Raw genomic sequence first — 23,772 nt, forward strand, 5'->3', positions numbered from 1 at the left:
CAGTGACTACACTTCAGAAGTACCTCAATGGCAGTGAATCGCTTTAGGACGTACTGTGGTTGTGAAAGGCACTGGAGAAATGCAAGTTCTTTCTTTGAAAGGGGCGCTCTTGCTCTGCTGGGTAGTGTGTGGAGCCACTGACGGCTGCGAGTGCTGTTAGCATGGAGTTTAGTTCCCAGGACAGCTGTGCTTTGTATTGCCCCCTGGCCCCGGATTATTGCCCCGACCCAAAGCTGTCATTCATCACATGTTCCCTCCTTGTAACCACCTGAGCAAGCTCTCTATTCTGAGCACAGTCCCAGTGAGAAGGGAGCTAGACATGTGCCTGGCCGTGTTTCGGAGACTGGCCCAGTGTAGGGAGGGAGGGAGGGACTCCCTCGGGAGACGGGCCCAGTGTAGGGAGGGAGGGAGGGACTCCCTCGGGAGACGGGCCCAGTGTAGGGAGGGAGGGAGGGACTCCCTCGGGAGACTGGCCCAGTGTAGGGAGGGAGGGAGGGACTCCCTCGGGAGACGGGCCCAGTGTAGGGAGGGAGGGAGGGACTCCCTCGGGAGACGGGCCCAGTGTAGGGAGGGACTCCCTCGGGAGACGGGCCCAGTGTAGGGAGGGAGGGAGGGAGGGACTCCCTCGGGAGACTGGCCCAGTGTAGGGAGGGAGGGAGGGACTCCCTCGGGAGACTGGCCCAGTGTAGGGAGGGAGGGAGGGACTCCCTCGGGAGACGGGCCCAGTGTAGGGAGGGAGGGAGGGACTCCCTCGGGAGACGGGCCCAGTGTAGGGAGGGAGGGAGGGACTCCCTCGGGAGACGGGCCCAGTGTAGGGAGGGAGGGAGGGACTCCCTCGGGAGACTGGCCCAGTGTAGGGAGGGAGGGAGGGACTCCCTCGGGAGACGGGCCCAGTGTAGGGAGGGAGGGAGGGACTCCCTCGGGAGACTGGCCCAGTGTAGGGAGGGAGGGAGGGACTCCCTCGGGAGACGGGCCCAGTGTAGGGAGGGAGGGAGGGACTCCCTCGGGAGACTGGCCCAGTGTAGGGAGGGAGGGAGGGACTCCCTCGGGAGACGGGCCCAGTGTAGGGAGGGACTCCCTCGGGAGACGGGCCCAGTGTAGGGAGGGAGGGAGGGACTCCCTCGGGAGACTGGCCCAGTGTAGGGAGGGAGGGAGGGACTCCCTCGGGGGACTTTAGATTTTTCGAGAATAATATTTTGGGAAGCAGTATTTGCGTAATCCAACAAGGAATTCAGAAGGAACTTCTTTACCCAGAGAGAGGTGAGAATGTAGAACTCGCTGCCACAGGGAGTGGATGAGGCGAATAGCAGAGATACATTTAAGGGGAAGCTGGATAAACACATGAGGGTGAAAGGAACAGCGGGTTTCGCTGATAGGGTGAGGTGAAGTAGGGTGGGAGGAGGCGCGTGTGGAGCATTAACACCGACGTGGACCTTTTGGCCGACTGGCCTATGTCTGCTGTTAATACTATGAGTAATTTGAGAGACGATATGGTGAGTGCGGAGTGCTCGGGTGGAACAGGTTCCCAAAGCTCTCCACCACTGGGGTTTCCTCCCCTCGTGTCTGGATCTGTTGCTGACTCACTGATCGAGATTGATTGCTGTGATCAGTCAATAACTCCACTATTGTTGGATCATGCCACTGCCAGGATGGTGGTCGGTGAACTCTATGAACCTTAGTCCATTAATTACTTGGTACTTCGGAGGGGGGATGGGGAGATTCTGACCTCCACATCTCCTAGCAACCACTGCCTGGAAGCAGGTTAAGAGCAGAGTGCCTGGGAATTGGGAGAATGGGGACTGCGGTGTGTAGAGGCAGGTCTACAGAAATACCTTACGGAGGGCTGGAGGGGAGACTCTCAGCCTCCACAAGGTCATAGATCAGCTCAGGTCCCTCGCCCAGCGGGGTCACGGTTTAGGGTCTCTCTCTCGGGGTCATGGTTTAGGGTCTGTCTCTCTCTCGGGGTCACGGTTTAGGGTCTGTCTCTCTCGGGGTCACGGTTTAGGGTCTCTCTCTCGGGGTCACGGTTTAGGGTCTGTCTCTTGCGGGGTCACGGTTTAGGGTCTGTCTCTCTCGCGGGGTCACGGTTTAGGGTCTGTCTCTCTCGGGGTCACGGTTTAGGGTCTCTCTCGCGGGGTCACGGTTAGGGTCTGCTCTGACCCACGTCTCTGGTCTCTGACAGGTGCCCAGCGACATGTCCACGATGGTTTACCCACGAGATGAGAAGCTGGAGAAGCTGAGCCAAGAGGACATCATCTCCAACACCAAGGTAGTGATTCAGGGACTGGAGGCGTTAAAGAATGAGCATAACTCCATCCTGCACAGCCTCCTGGAGACCATCAAATGTCTGAAGAAGGACGAAGAGGCCAACCTGGTCCACGAGAAGTCCAACCTCATCAGGAAGTCGGTGGAGATGATCGAGCTGGGCCTGGGCGAGGCACAGGTACCTGGGGGAGGGAAGGGACGGGGGTGGGGGGTCTCTGGGTCATGGTGTGTGCGTTTCCCCTGGTGTCTGACGCGGGTCTCGGGGCGGTGGGGGGGGGGCGTCTCTGGGTCACGGTGTGTGGTCTCCCCCGGTGTCTGACGCGGGGCAGTGTGTGCTGTTCCCCCGGTGTCTGACGCTGGGCGGTGTGTAGTTCCCCCGGTGTCTGACGCGGGGCGGTGTGCGCTGTTCCCCCGGTGTCTGACGCTGGGCGGTGTGTGGTTCCCCTGGTGTCTGACGTGGGGCGGTGTGTGCGGTTCCCCCCGGTGTCTAACGCGGGTCTCTGGGGTGCGTGGGGGGTCTCTGGGTCACGTTATGTGCGGTGCCCTGGTGTCTGACGCGGAGCGGTGTGTGGTTCCCCCGGTGCCTGACGCGGGGCGGTGTGTGCGGTTCCCCCGGTGTCTGACGCGGGGCGGTGTGTGGTTATCCCGGTGTCTGACGCGGAGCAGTGTGTGCAGTTCCCCCGGTGTCTGACGCGGGGCGGTGTGTGTGGCTCCCCCGGTGTCTGACGCGGGGCGGTGTGTGCAGTTCCCCCGGTGTCTGACGCGGGGCGGTGTGTGCGGTTCCCCCGGTGTCTGACGCGGGTCTTGGGGGGCCTCTGGGTCACGTTCTGTGCGGTGCCCCGGTGTCTGACGCGGAGCGGTGTGTGCAGTTCCCCCGGTGTCTGACGCGGGGCGGTGTGTGCGGTTCCCCCGGTGTCTGACGCGGGCCTTGGGGGGCCTCTGGGTCACGTTCTGTGCGGTGCCCCGGTGTCTGACGCGGAGCGGTGTGTGCAGTTCCCCCGGTGTCTGACGCGAGGCGGTGTGCGGGTTCCCCCGGTGTCTGACGCTGAGCGGTGCGTGCGGTTCCCCCGGTGTCTGACGCTGAGCGGTGTGTGCGGTTCCCCCGGTGTCTGACGCGAGGCGGTGTGCGGTTCCCCCGGTGTCTGACGCTGAGCGGTGCGTGCGGTTCCCCCGGTGTCTGACGCTGAGCGGTGTGTGCGGTTCCCCCGGTGTCTGACGCTGAGCGGTGTGTGCGGTTCCCCCGGTGTCTGACGTGGAGCGGTGTGTGCAGTTCCCCCGGTGTCTGACGTGGGTGCGGTTCCCCCGGTGTCTGACGCGGGGCCGTGTGTGTTTCCACAGGTGATGATGGCGCTGTCGAACCACCTGAATGCGGTGGAGTCGGAGAAGCAGAAGCTGCGAGCCCAGGTGAGGAGGCTGTGCCAGGAGAACCAGTGGCTGCGGGATGAGCTGGCTAACACCCAGCAGAAGCTGCAGAAGAGCGAGCAGACAGTGGCCCAGCTCGAGGAGGAGAAGAGGCACCTCGAGTTCCTTAACCAGCTCAAGAAATACGACGAGGACATCTCTCCCTCGGTACGTCTCGGGGTACACGGCCCGTCCACCTGCCGCTCCTTCTCTGTTTGCCCCGCGGCTCTCTTTTTTCCCCCCCCCCCCCCCCCGCTCTCTCCCTCCCTCCCTCTCCCCCCACCACCCCCCCGCCCTCTCCCCCCACCACTTTATTGAGGTTTAAAAGTGTGTGTTTATTTTGCACACAGGAGGAGAAGGACGGCGACTCTTCAAAAGATTCGCTGGATGATCTTTTCCCCGAGGAGGAGGAGCATGGAGGAGGGAGTGAGTATCGGTGTGGGTGTCTCTCTGTCACGCGCGCTCTCTCTCTCTGGCGCGCCCGCTCTCGCGCCCCCTCTCCCTCGAGTCTCCCTCTCCCTCGCGCCCCCCTCTCGCCCTCTCCCTCGCCCTCTCCCTCGCCCTCTCCCTCGCCCTCTCCCTCGCCCTCTCCCTCGCCCTCTCCCTCGCCCTCTCCCTCGCCCTCTCCCTCGCCCTCTCCCTCGCCCCTCGCCCTCGCCCTCGCCCTCTCCCTCGCCGTGCTCTCCCTCTCCCTCGCGCCCCCCTTGCCTGCTGTCGCACCACCCCCCCCCCCCCCCCCACTCCCTCTGACCCTCTGTCTCTTCCTCTCGCAGTGACCCATCCTCACAGCAGCAGTGCGGTAGCTGCTGCCCAGCAGTGTGGTTATGAGATCCCAGCCCGTCTCCGCACACTGCACAACCTGGTCATCCAGTACGCCTCCCAGGGACGCTATGAGGTGGCCGTGCCGCTCTGCAAACAAGCCTTGGAGGATCTGGAGAAGACGTCAGGCCACGACCACCCTGACGTGGCCACCATGCTCAACATCCTGGCGCTTGTCTACAGGTGGGTGTGTAGCCGGACGCGGTATCTCTCTCTCTCTCTGGCTCTGTGTGTCTCTCTCTGGCTCTGTGTGTCTCTCTCTGGCTCTGTGTGTGTCTCTCTGGCTCTGTGTGTCTCTCTCTCTGGCTCTGTGTGTCTCTCTCTCTGGCTCTGTGTGTGTCTCTCTCTGGCTCTGTGTGTCTCTCTCTCTGGCTCTGTGTGTCTCTCTCTCTGGCTCTGTGTGTGTCTCTCTCTGGCTGTGTGTGTGTCTCTCTCTGGCTCTGTGTGTGTCTCTCTCTGGCTCTGTGTGTGTCTCTCTCTGGCTCTGTGTGTGTCTCTCTCTGGCTCTGTGTGTGTCTCTCTCTGGCTCTGTGTGTGTCTCTCTCTGGCTCGCTCGCTCTCTGTCTGAAGCCCATTGGCACCCAGTGCCTGCTGGAGTCTCTCAATATCGGCCTCCTCTCTCACACTGTTCTCTTTCCTCCCCCCCCCCCCCCCCCCCCCCCCACTCCCCGCACAGGGATCAGAATAAATACAAGGAGGCCGCGCACCTGTTTAAACGATGCCCTGTCCATCAGGGAGAAGACCCTGGGCAAGGACCATCCAGCCGTAAGTAGTGAGGGGTTGGGGGGAGTGTCCCTGTGGAGGAAGGGGCGGAGCTCTGAGGGCGGCGGGGTGGGGGGGGGGTAGAGAATGGTGTGCTGGGGGTGGGGGGACGGTGTGCTGGGGGGACGGTGTGCTGGGGGTGGGGGGGACGGTGTGCTGGGGGGACGGTGTGCTGGGGGTGGGGGGGACAGTGTGCTGGGGGTGGGGGGACAGTGTGCTGGGGGTGGGGGGACGGTGTCCTGGAGGGTGCTGGGGGTGGGGGGGACGGTGTCCTGGGGGTGGGGGGGACGGTGTCCTGGGGTGGGGGGGGGGAACGACGGTGTCCTGGAGGGTGCTGGGGGGGGGGGGGGCGGAGAGGGGTGTCCTGGAGGGTGCTGGGGGGGGGGGGTGACCTGGACGGTGCTGGGGCGGGGGGGGGGTTGGGGGCGGTGTCCTCGAGGGTGCTGGGGGTGTGGGGGGGGGGTGTCCTGGAGGGTGCTGGGGCGGGTGGGGGGACGGTGTCCTGGAGGGGGGGTAAAAATAAGCAGAGTGGGTCAGGAAGGGACAAAGAGAGTAACAAAGGTAAAAAGGCATCAGTGACTCAGGTGACATCAGGGAAAAATAGAAAAAAGTCAAAGCTAAAGGCACTATATCTGAATGGGCGAAGCATTCACAACAAAATAGATGAATTAATAGCGCAGATAGAAATGAACAGGTTTGACCTAACGGCCATTACGGGGACGTGGTTGCAAAGTGGCCAAGGTTGGGAACTAAATATTCCAGGATACTTAACCTTTAGAAGAGACAGGCAAAATGGAAAAGGAGGAGGGGTAGCCCTGATAATAAAGGATGGGATAAAGGCAGTGGAGAGAAAGGGTCTTAGCTCCGAAAATCGAAGTAGAATCAGTTTGGGTGGAGCTAAGAAACAGCAAGGGGCGAATTCATGGAATGTATGCAAGATAGTTTTCAAGATCAGTATGTTGAGGAACCAACTAGGGAACAGGCTATTTTAGATCTAGTATTGTGCAATGAGAAAGGGTTAATTCATAACCTTGTAGTAAAGGGGCCTTTAGGGAAGAGTGATCATAATATGATAGAATGTTATATTGAGTTTGAAAGTGATTTAGTTAAATCCGAAACTAGGGTCTTGAATCTAAACAAAGCAAACTATGTAGGTATGAGGGGCAAGTTGGTTAAGGTAGATTGGGAAACTACATTAAAAGGTATGACAGTAGACAAGCAATGGCTAGCATTTAAAGAATTAATACATAATTTACACCAAATATACATTCCTTTAAGGCACAAAAACTCCACGGGAAAAGTGATCCAACCGTGGCTAACAAGAGAAGTTAAAGATAGTATTAGATCAAAGGAAGAGGCTTATAATGTTGCCAAAAAGAGTAGTAAGCCGGAGGATTTTAGAATTTAGCAAAGGAGGACCAAGAAATGAATAAAGAAAGCAAAAATACAATATGAGAGTAAACTAGTGAGAGACAGAGAAACAGCTTCTATAGGTATGTAAAAAGGAAAAGATTAGCTAAAGTAAACGTGGGTCCCTTACAGGCTGAGACAGGAGAAATTATAATGGGGAATAAGGAAATGGCAGAGAAATTAAACAAATACTTTGTGTCTGTCTTCACAGAAGACACAAAAAACTTCCCGGAAATAGTGAAGAACCAAGGGTCTAGCGAGAATGAGGAACTGAAAGAAATTAGTGTTATTAAAAAAAATTGTACTGGAGAAATGAATGGGATTAAAAGCCGATAAATCCCCTGGACCTGATGGCCTACATCCTTGGGTTGAAAGGTGGCTGTAGAGATAGTGGATGCATTGGTTGTCGTTTTCTAAAACTCCATAGATTCTAGAACGGTTCCTGCAGATTGGAAGGTAGCAAATGGAACCCCACTATTTAAGAAAGGAGGGAGAGAGAAAACGGGGAACTACAGACCAGTTAGCCTGACATCAGTAGGGAAAATGCTAGAATCTATTATTAAGGACGTGGTAACAGGGCACTTAGAAAATAATAATAGGATTGGGCAGAGTCAACACGGGTTTATGAAAGGGAAATCGTGTTTGACAAATCTGTTAGGTTTTTTGAGGTTGTAACTAGCAAAATAGATAAGGGGGAACCAGTGGATGTGGTGTATTTGGATTTTCAGAAGGCATTCGATAAGGTGCCACACAAGAGGTTACTAAACAAAATTAGGGATCTTGGGATTGGGGGAAATATACTGACATGGATTGAGGATTGGTTAACGGACAGAAAACAGAGTAGGAATATAAACCGGTAATTTTCGGGTTGTCAGGCTGTAACTAGTGGGGTACCGCAAGGATCAGTGCTTGGGCCTCAGCTATTCACAATCTACATCAATGATTTGGATGAGGGGACCAAATGTAATATATCGAAGTTTGATGATGATACAAAGCTGGGTGGGAATGTAAGTTGTGAGGAGGATGCAAGGAGGCTTCAAGGGGATATAGACAGGCTAAGTGAGTGGGCAAGAACATGGCAAATGGAATATAATGTGGAGAAATGTGAAGTTATCCACTTTGGTAGGAAAAATAGAAAAGCAGAGTATTTTTTAAATGGTGAGAGATTGGGAAATGTTGGTGTTCAGAGGGACCTGGGTGTCCTTGTACACGAATCACTGAAAGTTAACATGCAGGTACAGCAAACAATTAGGAAAGCAAATGGTATGTTTACCTTTATTACAAGAGGATTTGAGTATGAGTAAAAATGTCTTACTGCAATTATATAGGGTCCTGGTGAGACCACACCTGGAGTATTGTGGACAGTTTTGGTCTCCTTACCTAAGGAAGGATATACTTGCCATAGAGGGAGTGCAACGAAGGTTCACCAGACTGGTTCCTGGGATGGGGGGATTGTCCTATGAGGAGAGATTGAGTAGACTAGGCCTATATTCTCTAGAGTTTAGAAGAATGAGAGGTGATCTCATTGAAACATACAACATTCTTACAGGGCTTGACAGGGTCGATGCTGGGAGGATGTTTCCCCTGGCTGGGGAGTCTAGAACCAGGGGCCACAGTCTCAGAATAAGGGGTCGGCCCTTTAGGACTGAGATGAGGAGAAATTTCTTCACTCAGAGGGCGGTGAATCTTTGGAATTCTCTCCCCCAGAGGGCTGTGGAGGCTCAGTCGTTGAGTATATTCAAGACAGAGATCGATAGATTTTTGAATATTAAGGGAATCAAGGGATATGGAGATCGGGCGGGAAAGTGAAGATGAGGTCGAAGATCAGCCATGATATCATTGAATGACGGAGCAGGCTCAAGGGGCCGAATGGCCGACTCCTGCTCCTAATGTTCTTATGTTCTAAGAAGTGTCCCGGGTGGGGGCAGGGTCCTGGGGTGGGGGACTATTCTGAGGTGGGGAGGGGCAGGGTCCTGTTTTTTTTATTCGTTCTTGGTATGTGGGCGTCGCTGGCAAGGCCAGCATTTATTGCCCATCTCTAGTTGCCCTTGAGAAGGTGGTGGTGAGCCACCTTCTTGAACCGCTGCAGTCCGTGTGGTGAAGGTGCTCCCACAGTGCTGTTAGGGAGGGAGTTCCAGGATTTTGACCCAGCCACGATGAAGGAACGGCCGATATATTTCCAAGTCAGGATGGTGTGTGACTTGGAGGGGAACTTGGAGGTGGTGGTGTTCCCGCGCACCTGCTGCCCTTGTCCTTCTAGGTGGAAGAGGTTGCGGGTTTGGGAGGTGCTGCCGAAGAAGCCTTGGCAAGTTGCTGCAGTGCATCTTGTAGATGGTACACACTGCAGCCACGGTGCGCCGGTGGTGGAGGGAGTGAATGTTTAAGGTGGTGGATGGGGTGCCAATCAAGCGGGCTGCTTTGTCCTGGATGGTGTCGAGCTTCTTGAGTGTTGTTGCAGCTGCACTCATCCAGGCAAGTGGAGAGTATTCCATCACACTCTTTCTACATGTCGAGCCAACATGTAGAAAGTCCTACAAGAGAGGGGGCGGTACTGCACCTAATTCTAGGGAATGTAGCCGGGCAAGTGGTGGAAGTGTCAGTAGGAGAGCATTTTGGCGACAGTGACCATAATTCGGTGAGATTTAAGGTGGTCATGGAAAAAGACACAGACGGCCCGGAAATAAGGGTTCTAAATTGGGGGATGGCCGATTTTAACATGATAAGGCAGGATCTGGCCAAAGTGGACCGGGAGCAGCTACTTATAGGAAAATCCACATCAAAGCAGTGGGAGGCTTTCAGAGGGGAAATAGAGAGAGTACAACACCAACATGTTCCTGTAAAGGTCAAGGGTGGGACCAACAAGCAAAGGGAACCTTGGATGACAAGGGATATACAAAAATGCATTAGGAAAAAAAGGGGGGCTTTTGGCAGTTACAAAAGACTAAAGATGGAGGAAGCCCTAGAGGAGTATAAAAAGTGCAGGGGCATACTTAAAAAAGAAATTAGGAGGGCGAGGAGGGGCCATGAAATAACACTGGCGAGCAAAATAAAGGAAAATCCTAAGATGTTTTATAAGTATATTAAGGGCAAGAGGATAACCAGGGAAAGGGTAGGGCCCATTAGGGACCAAAGTGGCAATCTGTGTGTAGAGCCAGATGATGTAGGCGGGGTTTTAAATGAATTTTTTGCATCTGTGTTCACTATGGAGAAAGATGATGTAGACATAGAAATCGGGCAAGGGGACTGTGACATACTTGAACATATTAGCATCGAGAGGGAGGAGGTGCTAGCGGTTTTAGCAGGCCAAAAAGTGGATAAATCCCCAGGCCCGGACGAGATGTATCCCAGGCTGTTGTGTGAGGCAAGGGAGGAGATTGCAGGGGCTCTGACACAAATTTTCAGAACCTCTCTGGCCACAGGGGATGTACCAGAGGACTGGAGAACAGCTAACGTAGTACCATTATTCAAGAAGGGTAGCAGGGATAAACCAGGGAATTACAGGCCAGTGAGCCTAACATCTGTGGTAGGGAAATTATTGGAAAAAATTCTGAGGGACAAAATTAGTCTCCACTTGGAGAGGCAAGGATTAATCGGGGATAGTCAGCATGGCTTTGACAAGGGTAAATCATGTCTGACAAATCTGATTGAATTTTTCGAGGGGGTGACTAGGTGTGTGGATGAGGGAAATGCTGTGGATGTGGTTTACATGGACTTCAGTAAAGCTTTTGACAAAGTCCCGCATAGGAGACTGGTCAAGAAGGTAAGAGCCCATGGGATCCAGGGTGCCTTGGCGCGTTGGATCCTAAACTGGCTGAGTGGCAGGAGGCAGAGGGTGATGGTCGAAGGTTGCTTTTGTGACTGGAAGCCTGTGTCTAGTGGGGTACCTCAGGGATCGGTGCTGGGTCCCTTGCTGTTTGTGATCTACATAAATGATTTGGATGAGAATGTAAAAGGTAAGATCAGTAAGTTCGCAGATGACACGAAAATTGGTGGGGTGGTAAATTGTGAGGAGGAAAGCCTCAGGCTACAGGAAGATATAAACGGGTTGGTCAGATGGGCGGAAAAGTGGCAAATGGAATTTAACCCTGAAAAGTGCGAGGTGATGCATTTTGGACGGACAAATAAGGCAAGGGAATACACAATGAGTGGTAGGACCCTAGGAAGTACAGAGGGTCAGAGGGACCTTGGTGTGCATGTACATAGATCCCTGAAGGCAGCAGAACAGGTAGATAAAGTGGTTAAAAAGGCATGTGGGATACTTGCCTTCATTAGCCGAGGCATAGAATATAAGAGCAGGGACGTTATGATGGAGCTGTACAAAACGCTGGTGAGGCTACAGCTGGAGTACTGTGTGCAGTTCTGGTCGCCTCACTATAGGAAGGATGTGATTGCTTTAGAGAGGGTGCAGAGAAGATTCACCAGGATGTTACCTGGGATGGAGCGCCTCAGCTATGAAGAAAGACTAAACAGGCTGGGGTTGTTTTCATTGGAGCAAAGAAGGCTGAGGGGGGACCTGATTGAGGTGTACAAAATGATGAGGGGCATAGATAGGGTAGATAAAGAGGAACTTTTCCCCTTAGTAGGGGGGTCAATAACAAGGGGGCATAGATTCAAGGTAAGGGGCAGGAGATTTAGAGGGGATTTGAGGAGGAACTTTTTCACCCAGAGGGTGGTTGGAATGTGGAACTCAATGCCTGAAAGGGTGGTAGAGGCAGGAACCCTCACAACATTCCAGAAGCATTTGGATGAGCACTTGAAACGCCATTGCATACAAGGCTATGGACCAAATGCTGGAAAATGGGATTAGACTGGACCGGGATTGATGGACGGCGCAGACACGATGGGCCGAAGGGCCTCTTTCTGTGCTGTGAAACTCTGTGACTCTGACTTGTGCCTTGTAGATGGTGGAAAGGCTTTGGGGAGTCAGGAGGTGAGACACTCGCCACAGAATACCCAGCCTCTGACCTCTTGTTGCCACAGTATTTATGAGGCTGGTCCAGTTAAGTTTCTGGTCAATGGTGACGCCAGGATGTTGATGGTGGAGGAATTTGTCAATGGAAATGGTTAGACTCTCACTTGTTGGAGATAGTCATTGCCTGGCACTTCTGTGGCGCGAATGTTACCTGCCACTCATCAGCCCAAGCCTGAATGTTGTCCAAGTCTTGCTGCATGCGGGCACGGACTGCTTCATTATCTGAGGAGTTGTGAATGGCGCTGAACACTGTGCAGTCAGCAGCAGAACATTTCTGACCTTATGTTGGAGGGAAGGTCATTGATGAAGCAGCTGAAGATGGTTGGGCCTAGGACACTGCCCAGAGGAACTCCTGCAGCGATGTCCTGGGGCTGTGATGATTGACCTTCAACCCCCACAACCATCTTCCTTTGTGCTCGGTATGACTCCAGCCAGTGGAGAGTTTTCCCCCCGATTCCCATTGACTTCAGTTTTACTGGGACTAATTGTTGCGCCGAATTCGCTAGATGTTCGAAAGATCAAACAAATAGGTTCGCAATTTTCCTTTTAGGGTTCAAATGTAAGTTTGGTCTGAACAAACACACAGGCAACAGATTTCACCTACAAAGATTTATCTTTAATAAATGCTTAACAAACACCGTTCGCAGTTTAAAGTACAATTCCAAAATATAAGACTCACAACTTCTATTGATATTACCCGATTTGGTCCGAGGTGATCAGTCTCTGCCCAAACCTCTAGGTAGGGTTTCTGTCCCCAGGTCCCTGCTGTCGAGTGTTGCTCCTCGGTTCTCGCTGCTATCTGGGGTTTTCCCTCCTGGTTTATCCTATTCTATAATCTGTCCCATCTCCTTGATTAGTTTACGTCTTACTTCATCCATTTTCTCCAATTGACCCATTGTTTGTTAACTGGCATCTGTAGTGACCTCACTCGTGTCTGACGAGGTTACCTATGAGCCCTCTGTTCAGAACATTCCACGGCTGATGCTGAACCTCTGCATTATTTACCCACTATCTCTTACACATGGTGACACCATTTTATTTCAGTTTTCTTACTTAGACACTACTACTTCCATTTTATTTCCACAGCTCCTTGATGCCAAACTTGGTCAAATGCTGCCTTGATGTCAAGGGCAGTCAGTCTCGCCTCACCTCTAGAATTCAGCTCTTTTGTCCATGTTTGGACCAAGGCTGTAATGAGGTCGGGAGCCGAGTGGTCTTGGCGGAACCCAAACTGGGCATCAGTGAGCAGGTTATTGGTGAGAAAGTGCCGCTTGATAGCACTGTCGACGACACGTTCCATCACTTTGCTGATGATTGAGAGTAGACTGTGATGCGCTATCAATTACTCATAAAAGACTGAGAGTTAAGAGAGTAACTAAAGGCTTTTATTAACAAAGAATGAAGGTCTGCCTCGAGTGGTCGACCGGTCCAGAATACAAAGGGGCTGGGGAGCAGTCACCTTTATACTAGGACTTGTGGGAGGAGTCAGCCGAGGCATGTCCAGGCATGTACACAGTGGAATACAAACAGTGGTTTACCACATTCACCCCTTGTTTAAAATTGAGTCCGGCGGGGTGAAGTGTATTAAAAGTTAGTGTATTGGAGTCTCTCCGGAGGTCTTGTCTGCCGCTGTGATCGGCGTGGCGACGGCAGGGGTAGTGGAGCTTCCGGCGTCGAGTCCCGCGTAGGCTGTGGCACAGGCGTGTCGTCCTCGTAGATGTCGAGCGGGTCGCTGGGCCCAGGCCTGCCGTCTGCCGGGGCTGGATATCGGATCGTGGGGGGGGGGTGGTAGTGAGTAGTGGGTTACTGCGGCCCCCGAGGGTGCAAGGTCTCTTATGGAGACTGTGTCCTCCCGCCCGTCCGGGTATGCAATGTAAGCATACTGGGGGTTGGCGTGGAGGAGGTCGACCCTCTCGACCAGGGGGTCCGTTTTATGGGTCCTCACGTGCCTTCTCAGTAGGACCGGCCCTGGGGACGTCAGCCATGGCGGTAGCGATGTCCCCGATGTGGACTTCCTTGGGAAGACAAACATTTTCTCATGAGGGGTGGCGTTGGTGGCAGTGCAGAGCAGTGACCGAATAGAGTGGAGCGCATCGGGGAGCACATCCTGCCAGCGGGAGGTTGGAAGGCCCCTAGACTTTAAGGCTAGCAGGGCGGCCTTCCAAACTGTCGCATTTTCTCTTTCCACCTGTCCGTTCCCCCGGGGGTTGTAACTGGTGGTCCTGCTTGTGGCAATACCCCTAGTTAGCAGGTACTGACGGAGTTCGTCACTCATAAACGATGAGCCCCGGTCGCTATGGATATAGCTGGGGAAACCGAACAGGGTGAAGAGGTCGTTCAGACATTTAATGACCGTGGCACTGGTCATGTCCGGGCAGGGGATGGCGAATGGGAAACGGGAGTACTCATCAATAATATCGAGGAAGTACACATTGCGGTCGGAGGAGGGAAGAGGCCCTTTAAAATCAACGCTCCGGCGCTCGAAGGGGCGAGTGGCTTTTATCAGGTGGGCCCTGTCTGGTCTATAAAAGTGCGGTTTGCACTCAGCGCAGACTTGGCAGTTCCTGGTCATGGTCCTGACCTCCTCAATAGAGTAAGGCAGGTTGCGGGCCTTGATGAAGTGGAAGAACCTGGTGACCCCCGGGTGGCAGAGGTCATTGTGGAGGGCCCGCAGTCTATCGATCTGCGAGCTGGCGCAGGTGCCACGCGATAGCGCATCCGGGGGTTCATTGAGCTTCCCGGGCCGGTACAAGATCTCGTAATTGTAGGTGGAAAGTTCGATTCTCCACCTCAAGATCTTGTCATTTTTGATTTTGCCCCTCTGCTTGTTGTTAAACATGAAAGCAACTGAACGTTGGTCAGTGAGCAGGGTAAATCGTTTTCCGGCCAGGTAGTGCCTCCAATGACGCACAGCCTCCACAATCGCCTGGGCCTCCTTCTCAACAGCGGAGTGTCTGGTCTCCGGGCCTTGGAGGGTTCGTGAAAAGAAGGCCACGGGTCTCCCCGCCTGATTGAGGGTAGCGGCCAGGGCAAAGTCGGACGCGTCGCTTTCCACCTGGAAGGGGATGGATTCGTCCACTGCGTGCATGGTGGCTTTGGCAATGTCTTCCTTGATACGGTGGAAGGCTAAGCGGGCCTCTGCCGTCAAGGGAAAAGAGGTGGACTTGATCAGCGGATGGGCCTTGTCCGCATAGTAGGGGACCCACTGGGCATAATAGGAGAAAAACCCTAGGCACCTCTTCGGGGCCTTGAGGCAGTGGGGCAGTGGGAGTTCCATAAGGGGACGCATCCGGTCGGGGTCGGGGCCGATGACTCCGTGTTCCACAACACAGCCAAGGATGGCGAGGCGGTTTGTGCGGAATATGCACTTCTCCTTGTTATATGTCAGGTTCAGGAGTTGGGCGGTGCGGAGGAATTTTTCGAGGTTTGCGTCATGGTCCTGCAAGTCACGGCCGCAGATGGTCACATTGTCCAGATATGGGAAAGTGGCCTGCAACGCATTTTGATCTACCATCCGGTCCATCTCCCTTTGGAAGACGGAGACCCCGTTGGTGACGCCAAAGGGAACCCTAAGGAAGTGATAGAGGCGGCCGTTTGCCTCAAAGGCAGTATACTGGCGGTCCTCAGGGCGGATAGGGAGCTGGTGGTACGCTGATTTCAGGTCAATGGTCGAGAAGACGCGGTACTGCGCGATCTGGTTGACCATATCAGCTATGCGGGGGAGTGGGTAGGCGTCCAGCAGGGTGTAGCGATTTATTGTCTGGCTGTAGTCGATGACCAGGCGCTGCTTCTCGCCGGTCTTAACGACCACAACCTGGGCTCGCCAGGGGCTGGTGCTGCCCTCAATAATCCCTTCCTTCAGGAGCTGCTCCACTTCGGTTTTAATGAAAACCCTGTCCCCGGCACTGTATCGCCTGCTCTTTGTGGCGATGGGCTTACAGTCGGGGGTGAGGTTAGCAAACAGTGGGGGGGGGGGTGACTCTGAGTGTGGAGAGGTTGCACCTGGTGCGCGGCGGGCAATTTGGGAGCTGCTGGCTGCGGACTGTGAGTGGGGGTAGGGGTCCACCGTACGCCATCGTAACATTTTTAAGGTGGCACTGAAAATCTAACCCCAGCAGGACGGCAGCGCAGAGGTCGGGCAGGACCAGAAATTTTAAATGATCGTACACGGTCCCGTCTACTACGAGTGTCACTACGCAGTAGCTGCCGATGTCCGCCGACTGGGACTCGGAGGCCATAGAAATCCGCTGGTGCGCAGGCAGGACTGGGAGAGAGCAACGCCGCACCGTGTTGGGGTGGATGAAGCTCTCCGTGCTCCCAGAGTCAAAAAGGCAGGTTGTATCGTGGCCATTTACCTTAATGTCCATTGTGGAACTGGCCAGCTGGTGCGGTCTCGCTTGGTCCAGTGTAACGGATGCCAGCGTAGGGGTCGGTGTGTCGCTGCGGGTATCAGATGAGGCGGTGTTGGGGGCCTGCTGCGTTCCGGCTGTCGTCCAAGATGGCGGCGTCCATGATCCCCATGTGGCTGGAGGCGTCCAAAATGGCTGCTGTACCGGTGGTTCGCACATGGCCGGGGAGGCCCAAGATGGCGGCCCGCATGGCCCACACGCGGCGCTGCTGGGGTTCGGGGTGGCTTTGGCCCTGCAGACGTTAGCGTAGTGTCCCTTCTTCCCGCAGCCCGAGCAGATCGCGTTTTTCACCGGGCAGCGCACTCTGGGGTGTTTTGCCTGGCCACAGAAGTAGCATTTCTGGCCTTGGGGCACTGCTGCCTGGCCTTGGGACACTGCTGTGGTAGTTGGGCCGTTGCTGGGGTGTGGCTGGGGTGGCACGGCGCTATGAGGCGGTCCTACCGTGTCCCAGGCTGTCATTCCCCGCGGTGTCCACGGTGCAGAGGAGTAGGCATCCATGCCCCGGTAGGCTGCATCCAATGATAGTGCGAGTTCAGAGGCCTTGTTGAGGTCGAGGTCACTCTGCTCCAACAGTCGCTGTCGGGTGTAATTGGATCTGTGGCCCGCTACAAAAGCGTCCCGGATAAGTTCCTCTGTGTACACGGCGGCCTTTACATCCTTACAACCACAGGCCCGGCCAAGCACAGACAGTGCCTGAAGGTATTCCACGGTCGATTCCCCAGGTTGTTATTTACGACTCCCCAGAAGGTGCCTGGCGTACACTTCGTTCACTGGGCGCGTGTACTGGTCCTTGAGGAGCTTGATAGCGTCCGCGTACGAGGTCGCGTCTTGGATGACCGAGTACACTCGGTGGTTCACTTTGGAGGTCAGGACATCCAGTTTGTCCTCGTCCGATTTGATTGCAGCGGAGGCAGTCAGGAATTTTTCGAAACACTTAAGCCAGTGAGTAAACTTGGTGGATGAGTCCGCCTCCCGATGATCTAAGTCCAGGCATGCTGGTGTGAGGATCTTCTCCATTATAAAAATTTTGTTAATAAAATTGATGCGCTATCAATTACTCATAAAAGACTGAGAGTTAAGAGAGTAACTAAAGGCTTTTATTAACAAAGAATGAAGGTCTGCCTCGAGTGGTCGACCGGTCCAGAATACAAAGGGGCTGGGGAGCAGTCACCTTTATACTAGGACTTGTGGGAGGAGTCAGCCGAGGCATTCCCAGGCATGTACACAGTGGAATACAAACAGTGGTTTACCACAGACTGATGGGGCGGTAATTGGCCGGATTTGATTTCTCCTGCTTTTTGTGGACAGGACATACCTGGGCAGTTTTCCACATTGTCGGATAGATGGCAGTTTTGTACCTGTACTGGAACAGTTTGGCTAGAGGCGTGGCTAGTTCTGGAGCACAAGTCTTCAGCACGATAGCTGGGATGTTGTTGGGGCCCACAGCCTTTGCTGTATCCAGTGCGCTCAGCCGTTTCTTGATATCATATGGAGTGAATCAAATTGGCTGAAGACTGGCTTCTGTGATGGTGGGGACCTCTGGAGGAGGCCGATATGGATCATCCACTCCCCACTTCTGGCTTCTGGTGCAAGGGTCAAGGATGTCTCCGAGCGGCTGCAGAACATCTTGGAAGGGGGGGATGAACAGCCAGTTGTCGTGGTGCATATAGGCACCAACGATATAGGTAAAAAGCGGGATGAGGTCCTAAAAGCGGAATATAGGGAGTTAGGAGATAAATTAAAAAACAGGACCTCAAAGGTAGTAATCTCAGGGTTGCTACCAGTGCCACGTGCCAGTCAGAGTAGAAATAGAAGGATACTTCAGATGAATACGTGGCTAGAGGAATGGTGCCAGGGGGAGGGATTCAAGTTCCTGGGACATTGGAACCGGTTCTGGGGGAGGTGGGACCAGTTCACACCAGACGGTTTGCACCTGGGCAGGGCCGGGACTGATGTCCTAGGGGGAGTGTTTGCTAGTGCTGTGGGGGAGGGTTTAAACTAAAATGGCAGGGGGTTGGGAACCTGAGCAGGGAAACGAGGATAAAAGCAAAAGGAAGGAGAAAAACAAAAGTGGCAGTCAGAGAAATCAACGGTTTAAATCAAACGTGGCCACAGTAAATAATAATTCTAATAGGTCTAAGAGCATTAAAAAAACAAGCCTGAAGGCTTTGTGTCTTAATGTGAGGAGCATTTGTAATAAGGTGGATGAATTGGCTGCGCAAATAGAGGTAAACAAATACGATTTGGTTGGGATTACGGAAACGTGGCTCAAGGATGGCCAAGACTGGGAACTCAACATTCAGGGGTATTCGATATTCAGGAAAGATAGGCAAAAAGGAAAGGGAGGTGGGGTAGCATTACTGGTTAAAGAAGGGATTAACACAATTGTAAGGAAGGATATTAGCTCTGATGATGTGGAATCTGTATGGGTAGAACTGAGAAATACCAAGGGGCAGAAAACATTAGTGGGAGTGGTATATAGACCTCCAAACAGTAAGGGGGAGGTTGGGGATGGCATTAAAAGGGAAATTGAAGAAGCGTGCAATAAGGGCACAGCAGTCATCATGGGTGACTTTAATCTACATATAGATTGGGCCAACCAAATTAGTAACAATACTGTGGAGGAGGAATTCCTGGAGTGTTTACGGGATGGTTTCCTGGACCAATATGTCGAGGAACCAACCAGAGATCAGGCCATCTTAGACTGGGTATTATGTAACGTGCAAGGATTAATTAGCAATCTTGTTGTACGAGGCCCCTTGGGTCGGAGCGATCATAATATGATCGAATTCTTCATTAAGATGGAGAATGAAGCAGTTGACTCAGAAACTAGGGTCCTCAATTTAAATAAAGGAAACTACGATGGTCTGAGGAGCGAGTTGGGTAGGATTGATTGGGGAATGTCACTCAAAGGGTTGACGGTGGATAGGCAATGGCAAACATTCAAAGACCAAATGGATGAGCTACAGAATTTGTTCATCCCAGTTTGGCATAAAAATAAAACAAAAAAGGTGACTCAACCGTGGCTAACAAGGGAAATTAGGGATAGCATAAGATCCAAGGAGAAGACATATAAATTGGCCAGAAAAAGCAATAACCCTGAGGATTGGGAGCAGTTTAGGATTCCACAAAGGAGGACAAAGGGATTAATTAAGAAAGGGAAAATAGAATATGAGAGTAAGCTTGCAGAGAACATAAAAACTGACTGTAAAAGCTTTTATAGATATGTGAAGAGAAAAAGATTGGTGAAGTCAAGTGTAGGTCCCTTGCAGTCAGAAGCAGGGGAATTTATAATGGGGAACAAAGAAATGGCAGACCAATTAAATACATACTTTGGTTCTGCCTTCACAAAGGAGGACACAAATAATCTCCCAGAGATGCCGGGGAACATAGGGCCTGATGAAAGGGTGGAACTGAAAGAAATCAGTATTTGTAGGGAAATGGTGTTAGGAAAATTGATGGGACTGAAGGCCAATAAATCCCCAGGGCCTGATAATCTACATCCCAGGGTACTTAAGGAAGTGGCCCTAGAAATAGTAGATGCATTGCTGGTCAGCTTCCAGAACTCGATAGACTCTGGAACAGTACCCATGGATTGGAGGGTAGCTAATGTTACCCCACTATTCAAAAAAGGTGGTAGAGAGAAAACGGGGAATTATAGATCGGTAAGCCTGACATCGGTAGTGGGGAAAATGCTGGAGTCCATTATAAAAGATGTAATAGCAGAGCACTTGGTAAGCAGTGACAGGATCGGACAAAGTCAACATGGATTTACAAAAAGTAAATCATGCTTGACTAATCTACTGGAATTTTTTGAGGATGTAACTGGTAAAATAGATAAGGGAGAACCAGTGGATGTGGTGTATTTGGACTTTCAGAAGGCTTTCGATAAGGTCCCACACGAGATTAGCGTGCAAAATTAAGGCACATGGGATTGGGGGCAAGTTTTGACTTGGATAGAGAACTGGTTGACGGACAGAAAGCAAAGAGTTGGAATAAACGGGTTGTTTTCCGAGTGGCAGGCAGTGACTAGTGGGGTACCGCAAGGATCGGTCCTAGGACCCCAGCTGTTCACTATATATTAATGATCTGGACGAGGGAATTGGATGTAATATCTCCAAATTTGCAGACGACTCAAAGCTGGGTGGGAGGGTATGCTGTGAGGAGGATGTTGTGAAACTCCAGTACGATTTGGACAGGTTGGGTGATTGGGCAGAAACATGGCAAATGCACTATAATGTGGATAAATGTGAGGTTATCCACTTTGGTGGCAAAAACAGGAAGGCAGATTATTATTTGACTGGCAATAGATTGGGAGAAGGGGAAGTGCAAAGAGACCTGGGTGTTCTTGTGTACCAGTCGCTGAAGGTAAGCATGCAGGTGCAGCAGGCGGTTAAGAAGGCAAATGGTATGTTGGCCTTCGTAGCAAGAGGGTTCGAGTGCAGGAACAAGGATGTCTTGCTACAGTTGTACAGGGCCTTGGTGAGACCGCACCTTGAGTATTGTGTGCAGTTTTGGTCGCCTTACCTGAGGAAGGACGTTCTTGCCATGGAAGGAGTGCAGCGAAGATTCACCAGGCTGATACCTGGGATGGCAGGAATGATGTATGAGGAGAGATTGTGTCGATTGGGCTTATACTCACTGGAGTTTAGAAGATTGAGAGGGGATCTCATCGAAACCTATAAAATTCTGTCAGGCCTGGACAGACTAGATGCAGGAAGGATGTTTCTGATGGCCGGGGAGTCCAGAACCAGGGGTCATAGTCTAAGGATAAGGGGTAAGCCATTTAGGACTGAAATGAGGAGGAATTTCTTCACCCAGAGAGTGGTGAACCTGTGGAATTCTCTGCCACAGAGGGCGGTGGAGGCCAGTTCATTAAATATATTCAAGAAAGAGTTGGATATATTTCTTACGGCTAAAGGGATCAAGGGATATGGGGAGAAGGCAGGGACAGGGTACTGAATTTGGATGATCAGCCATGATCACATTGAATGGCGGAGCAGGCTCGAAGGGCCGAATGGCCGACTCCTGCTCCTATCTTCTATGTTTCAGCCTTGTCTTTTGCACTCGTGTGCTGGGCTCCACCATCATTGCGAATGGGGATATTCATGGAGCCTCCTTCTCCCGTTAGTTATTTAATGGTCCACCATTCACGACTGGATGTAGCAGGACTGCAGAGCTTTGATCTGATCCGTTGATTGTGGGATCGCTTAGCCCTGTCTATAGCATGCTGCTTCTGCTTTTTAGCATGCATGTAGTCCTCTGTTGCAGTTTCCCCAGGTTGGCACCTCATTTTTAGGTACGCCTGGTGCTGCTCCTGGCATGCTCTTCTACACTCCTTATTGAACCAGGGTTGGTCACCTGGCTTAATGGTAATGGTAGAGTGAGGGATATGCCGGGCAGATTGTGGTGGAATACAATTCTGCTGCTGCTGATGGCCCACAGCGCCTCATGGATACCCAGTTCTGAGCTACTTCCCGACTGTATACCACTGTGCCACCACCCCTGGTGGGTCTGTCCTGCCGGTGGGACAGGACATACCCAGGGATGGTGATGGAGGAGTTTGGGACATTGGTTGAAAGGTACGATTCTGTGAGTATGACGATGTCAGGCTGTTGCTTGACTAGTCTGTGGGACAGCGCTCCCAATTTTGGCACAAGGCCCCAGATGTTGGTGAGGAGGACTTTGCAGGGTCGACAGGGCTGGGTGTGCCGTTGCCGTGTCTGAGGACGATGCCGGGTGGTCCGTCCAGTTTTATTATTCTTGTTTTCTGTAGCGGTTTGTTACAACTGAATGTTTTGCTCAGCCATTTCAGAGGGCAGTTAAGAGTCAACCACACTGCTGTGGGTCTGGAGTCACATCTCGGCCAGACCGGGTAAGGGCGGCAGATTTCCTTCCCTAAAGGACATCAGTGAACCAGATGGGTTTTTACAACAATCCGATAGTTTCATGGTCACCATTACTGATACTAGTAATTATTCCAGATTTATTTAATGAACTGAATTTAAATTCCCCAGCGGCGGTGGTGGGATTTGAACTTGTGTCTCTGGATCATTCGTTGAGGCCTCTGGATCACTGGCTCAGTGACATTAGCACGATGCTACCATTCCCGATGGTTGGGCGGCATTGTTCCGAGGTGGGGTGGAGGGAAGCTGCCTAGTAGGGGGGTGGGGGGCGGACGAGTCCTGTGGGGTGGGGAGCAGTGTCCCAGGGCAGGGGAGGGTGTCAGGAGAGTGAGCAGGAATAGGTCAGTGTCCCAGGGGAGGGTGTCAGGAGAGTGAGCAGGAATAGGTCAGTGTCCCAGGGGAGGGTGTCAGGAGAGTGAGCAGGAATAGGTCAGTGTCCCAGGGGAGGGTGTCAGGAGAGTGAGCAGGAATAGGTCAGTGTCCCAGGGGAGGGTGTCAGGAGAGTGAGCAGGAATAGGTCAGTGTCCCAGGGGAGGGTGTCAGGAGAGTGAGCAGGAATAGGTCAGTGTTCTGTTTTTAGCCCCCACAGCTCCTGTTGCACAGCCTCCCTCTCACTCTGCCTCCCTCCCTCCGGTGTTTAGCTCAAGGGGCCAGTTTTGAAGTGTGACCCGAGGCTGTGTGCTGACTAGACACTGGAATCGGCCTCCTCCTGTCGCAGGTAACACCACACGCACTCGGCAGCAGGAGGCATTATGGACTGAGCACAGGTACAGCACGAGTTAGACACAAAGCTCCCTCTACCCTGTCCCATCAAACACTCCCAGGGCAGGTACAGCACGGGTTAGATACAGAGTAAAGCTCCCTCTACCCTGTCCCATCAAACACTCCCAGGGCAGGTACAGCACGGGTTAGATACAGAGTAAAGCTCCCTCTACACTGTCCCATCAAACACTCCCAGGGCAGGTACAGCACGGGTTAGATACAGAGTAAAGCTCGCTCTACACTGTCCCATCAAACACTCCCAGGGCAGGTACAGCACGGGTTAGATACAGAGTAAAGCTCCCTCTACACTGTCCCATCAAACACTCCCGGGGCAGGTACAGCACGGGTTAGATACAGAGTAAAGCTCCCTCTACACTGTCCCATCAAACACTCCCAGGGCAGGTACAGCACGGGGTTAGATACAGAGTAAAGCTCTCTCTACCCTGTCCCATCAAACACTCCCAGGGCAGGTACAGCACGGGTTAGATACAGAGTAATGCTCCCTCTACACTGTCCCATCAAACACTCCCAGGGCAGGTACAACACGGGTTAGATACAGAGTAAAGCTCCCTCTACACTGTCCCATCAAACACTCCCAGGGCAGGTACAGCACGGGGTTAGATACAGAATAAAGCTCTCTCTACCCTGTCCCATCAAACACCCCCAGGGCAGGTACAGCACGGGGTTAGATACAGAGTAAAGCTCCCTCTACACTGTCCCATCAAACACTCCCAGGGCAGGTACAGCACGGGGTTAGATACAGAGTAAAGCTCCCTCTACACTGTCCCATCAAACACTCCCAGGGCAGGTACAGCACGGGTTAGATACAGAGTAAAGCTCCCTCTACACTGTCCCATCAAACACTCCCAGGGCAGGTACAGCACGGGGTTAGATACAGAGTAAAGCTCCCTCTACACTGTCCCATCAAACACTCCTAGGGCAGGTACAGCACGGGGTTAGATACAGAGTAAAGCTCCCTCTACACTGTCCCATCAAACACTCCCAGGGCAGGTACAGCATGTGTTAGAGACAGAGTAAAGCTCCCTCTACACTGTCCCATCAAACA

At 52.8% G+C, this 23,772-nt stretch overlaps 1 protein-coding gene across 1 annotated transcript in view; it reads left to right on the forward strand.

Annotated features, from left to right (window-relative positions):
* klc1b (kinesin light chain 1b) overlaps nt 1-23,772 on the forward strand; it is a 135,586-nt gene that overhangs the window by 53,655 nt on the left and 58,159 nt on the right. Inside the window, 6 exon segments of the mRNA XM_085998133.1 lie at nt 2,183-2,443; nt 3,604-3,834; nt 4,017-4,092; nt 4,440-4,668; nt 5,162-5,195; nt 5,197-5,250. Of these exon segments, the coding sequence (XP_085854259.1) occupies nt 2,195-2,443; nt 3,604-3,834; nt 4,017-4,092; nt 4,440-4,668; nt 5,162-5,195; nt 5,197-5,250 (873 nt within the window). The 5' untranslated portion in view covers nt 2,183-2,194.

Source organism: Somniosus microcephalus, chromosome 9 (genome assembly GCF_052327205.1).
Source record: "Somniosus microcephalus isolate GS21.2 chromosome 9, FLI_Smic_1.0, whole genome shotgun sequence".
Classification (NCBI taxonomy): Eukaryota; Metazoa; Chordata; class Chondrichthyes; order Squaliformes; family Somniosidae; genus Somniosus; species Somniosus microcephalus.